Source organism: Polyodon spathula, chromosome 44 (assembly GCF_017654505.1).
Source record: "Polyodon spathula isolate WHYD16114869_AA chromosome 44, ASM1765450v1, whole genome shotgun sequence".
NCBI classification, from domain to species: Eukaryota; Metazoa; Chordata; class Actinopteri; order Acipenseriformes; family Polyodontidae; genus Polyodon; species Polyodon spathula.
Window position 1 is genome coordinate 1,389,350 of NC_054577.1, and position 4,108 is coordinate 1,393,457.

General features: G+C 44.7%; 1 protein-coding gene across 1 annotated transcript in view; it reads left to right on the top strand.

Annotated features, from left to right (window-relative positions):
* Positions 1 to 2,766: 2,766 nt before the first annotated feature.
* The window catches only part of LOC121305607 (misshapen-like kinase 1), a 26,413-nt gene continuing 25,071 nt past the window's right edge, over positions 2,767 to 4,108 (top strand). Inside the window, 1 exon segment of the mRNA XM_041237298.1 lies at positions 2,767 to 3,545. Within this exon segment, the coding sequence (XP_041093232.1) occupies positions 3,489 to 3,545 (57 nt within the window). The 5' untranslated portion in view covers positions 2,767 to 3,488.

The following is a 4,108-nucleotide window of genomic DNA, read 5'->3' on the forward strand; positions in this document are numbered from 1 at the left end:
ACGTACAGTTACAAATGTTTATTGTTTTTTTTTAAATATTTTTGTACGCGACAGAATTCATATAAACTGACAAATCCCTTGAGGGTATACTAGATGAGAAGAGATGTGATTGCAGTCAATAAGGCTGCCTGTTTGGGGTCTAAAACAGAACTTTTAAACTTCAATATAAAGTATTAGACAGTGAAGCACCTGCCAACCGAACCCTCGGGTCGGTGTTGACTGAAGCAGAGCTCCCGAAAACATTATAACAAAACAAAAAAAGTAATTGGGTATTTTAATTGTATATAAATAACAAAATGCCTGATTATTACCGCTGTAATCCAGGCTGCCAGTTGTCATGGCGACGTGTTTAAAATAACAGCTTCCAGGCTCTGTGTGATGTAATTATACTTGCAGCGGGGGCCCTTTGTAACCGTGTTACTGTGGCAACTGCTCCAGCCCCCCCCTCGGTTAGCGTGTCACAAGCGCCTGGTCTGCACGCCGTCACCCTCGCTTGAGCACAGGGGAGCATTTGAATGTTGCCTTTAACACTTTTTTAAAGGTTTTTTTTTTGTCATCGTTGTTTTTGTTTGTTTGTTTGTTTGTTTTTTAAATAAGAAACCGTTTGAACAAGCTGGAGTCATCGAGCCGCTGAAAGGGTTAAACGTCACTGTCAGGATTCTGTCACTGTATTTGATTCTTAATGGCTAAAGCGTCTACACACTACTTTGCAAAACATTTACACATTTACACATTTTTTTTGGGGGGGGAATGGGGGGGGGTGTTATACTAGCATAGAATCAACCTCACGTCATTTATACATTTTTAAATGATTTTTTTTTGTAAACGCTTCTCTCAGAAATATATCTTTTTAAACTATAGATTCAATCACTAAACATTTTTTTGTATCTTGCTGTTATAAAACATTGTCATTCTTTTTTTTTTTGATTTACTACACAATATAATAAATAATAATTATAAAAATGCGTGTTTTGTACCTTGCTTTCTTTAAAAAATAAAGTCTACGATCCACTCTCCCCTCTACTCTAAAACTTCCTCTCATTGTATGAGAACTTCACTGCGCTATATATTGTAATAGTAGCTAATTCTTACATGAATTGTTTTTCTTGTTTGAGTATTTCTAGTGGTTGATCATCCTGTTAGATCCGGGTTCTCCTTCAGAGAGAGAGACGAGGGGGGGTGGGTGATCTTGACAGAGGGGGGTGAGGGGGATGGGGAGGGAGGGAGGTAGAGAGGAGGGAGGGAGGTAGGGGGAGAGATGGAGGTGACTACCCTCTCTACCTACCACTCCCTCCGTTCCCTTCCCCTCCCCTCCTCTCCATCTCTCTACCTACCACTTTCTCCCCTTCCCTCTCTCTCCATCTCCTCCCTCCTTCCCCTCTCTGTCCCTCCTCCTCCCTCTCTCCTTCCCCCCCTCTCAGTCCCTCCTCCTCCTCCTCCTCCTCCTCCTCCTCTCTCTCTCTCTCTCTCTCCTCTCTCTCTCCCCCTCCCTCCGTCCCTCCCTCTTGCACAGGGGCCTCCAGCCCTGGTCCTGGAGAGACCCTATCCAGCAGGTTATATAGGAGCCACTGACTGAAGATCTGGGGCCGCTGTTAATCTTGACTAATTAAGCCACTAACGGGTTCAATTAAGTAACTGAGAGATTGGTTGAAATTAAAACCAGCAGCCACGCTATCTCACCGGACCAGGGCTGGAGACCCCTGCCCTAGAGTATATATGAAATTTGAAACTAAGCAAAGCAATTTAAATGTGACACATACAACAGGATAGTCTCCCCTCTCTCTCTCTCTCTCTATATATATATTCATAATACCCATTTCACACTCTCCCCAATGTGACGTGTCCTGCTGCCGTTCCCTCCACAAACACGAGTGGGCGGTGATAATCTGCGTGTTTCTCACACGCTACTGTTCAATACAGATCAGTAAGAATAATGCAACTGCAGCTACAGCAGAGTGCAAAGGTTTGGAAACAACGGCGATGCTTCGCAGCCCGGCTAGGTGTGAGGATTGCATCACTCGGACCCCTTCACCGCGATCTCTTCAGGGACACAGAGGTGTTTAACGAGATTAACCAAAGACAGACTTATATTACCCTGCAGTGCGTGCACACAAACAACAGACACGTCCTTTAAAAGACAAACAATATTAGAGTTTCTGTGCAATTCCCACACAAGGGGAGGCGATGATCTAGTCACAGATATGCGATGCACTTAGTACAATAAATACTAACGTGATTTAAAACCATGAAAAAATCATACCGCACGCACAATATCACTGAACCCACCATATCACTTAATAATGAAATCTTTAAGAAGTGTTTGCAACAGCGACATCCACTGTTAATACCGCGGCAGTGAATCAACACCGCCTCTATTTCAATGCCTTGCATACTAATTAAGGGCATTGCACCTTCGTACCTACAACAGTAAGCAGCTTGAGAATGGGGTGCAGATACCCGGGAATTGAGTGGGGGGTCTGGCGTAGATGTGCAAAATAATAATAATAATAATAATAATAATGTGAGTTGAACCCCCTGACCCATGTTTAACGTGTCCCGGAATTATGGGGCAGGTTGGCAAGCCCACCTCAGAATATAACATATAATTTATAATTAAATACAAGCGAGTCGGGCTTGTATCAACAGAAGCGATTACATATAACACACATGTTTGCTTGCTTTTTTTTTTACCTGTGGGATGCCACAGGTGGGAGTCGCCTTACTGTTTCGTTATTTTGTCCCTGCTGTTCTTGCCGTAGCTGTATAACCCAGGAAGACAGCAAAAGAGAGAGAGAGAGAGAAGGAGAAGAAGAAGAAGAAGAAGAAGAAGAAGAGCGAATACTGCGGCAGAAAAAGAAAAGCAATTCTTGCCGCCTCTTCCCCCACAGCGACGATATTCAATCCTGCAGCCTCACCCCCTCCAACACAATATCTACGTTTCCAGATGGACAAATCGACCGACCTTATTATGGGAGGCGGGGGCGAAAGTTAAGCGTTAAAGCCGCCGCAGCGCTATCGCGGGAGCGCTATCGTGGAAGCGCGGAGAAGCCGCACGGCGCGACTGCCCCTTTAAGAGCAGACAGGCCGTCGCTGTCTTTGCAATATTTTTATTTATTTATTTTATTTTATTTTACAGTATTGCAGCGCTGTCAAAGCATTTCTGTTTTCTTTTTTAGTTATTATTATTGCTATTATTTTATTCTGATGTGCAAGCCGGTTCTGGATCCGGGCGTGGGCAGCGTTATTAGCGCGGCCATTCCCACTGTAATATCGCCGGAGTGATTATATGTATATATTTGGGAGCTGTAATTCAGTTATTTTTTTTATGTTTTGTGTTGCGGGGGCGGCGAATTCTGTTCCAACTGGATATATAAATACATAAAAAATAAAAAGAAAAGAAATCTGTTTTTTTTTGTTTGTTTTTTTTTTTTTTATTTTTGTTTTTTTCTTTTTGGGAGAGCTTGCTGAGACAGCTATATTAATATAAAATGTCGGATAACGCTCCTGCAAGAAGCTTGGACGACATCGACCTAGCGGCGTTGAGGGTAAGCATTAAAATCACCGGTAATGCAGAGTGGGTTGAGTGGGTCGAGTGGACCGTGCTGAGCCGTGCTGGGTGCATAATACATTGAATCCGTGCTGAGCCGTGCTGAGCCGTGCTGGGTGCAAAATACATTGAATCCGTGCTGAGCCGTGCTGGGTGCTAGATACATTGAATCCGTGCTGAGCCGTGCTGGGTGCTAGATACATTGAATCCGTGCTGAGCCGTGCTGAGCCGTGCTGGGTGCTAGATACATTGAATCCGTGCTGAGCCGTGCTGGGTGCTAGATACATTGAATCCGTGCTGAGCCGTGCTGGGTGCTAGATACATTGAATCCGTGCTGAGCCGTGCTGGGTGCTAGATACATTGAATCCGTGCTGAGCCGTGCTGGGTGCTAGATACATTGAATCCGTGCTGAGCCGTGCTGGGTGCTAGATACATTGAATCCGTGCTGAGCCGTGCTGGGTGCTAGATACATTGAATCCGTGCTGAGCCGTGCTGGGTGCCAAATACACTGGATCCGTGCGGAACCGTGCTGGGTGCCAAATACACTGGATCCGTGCAGAA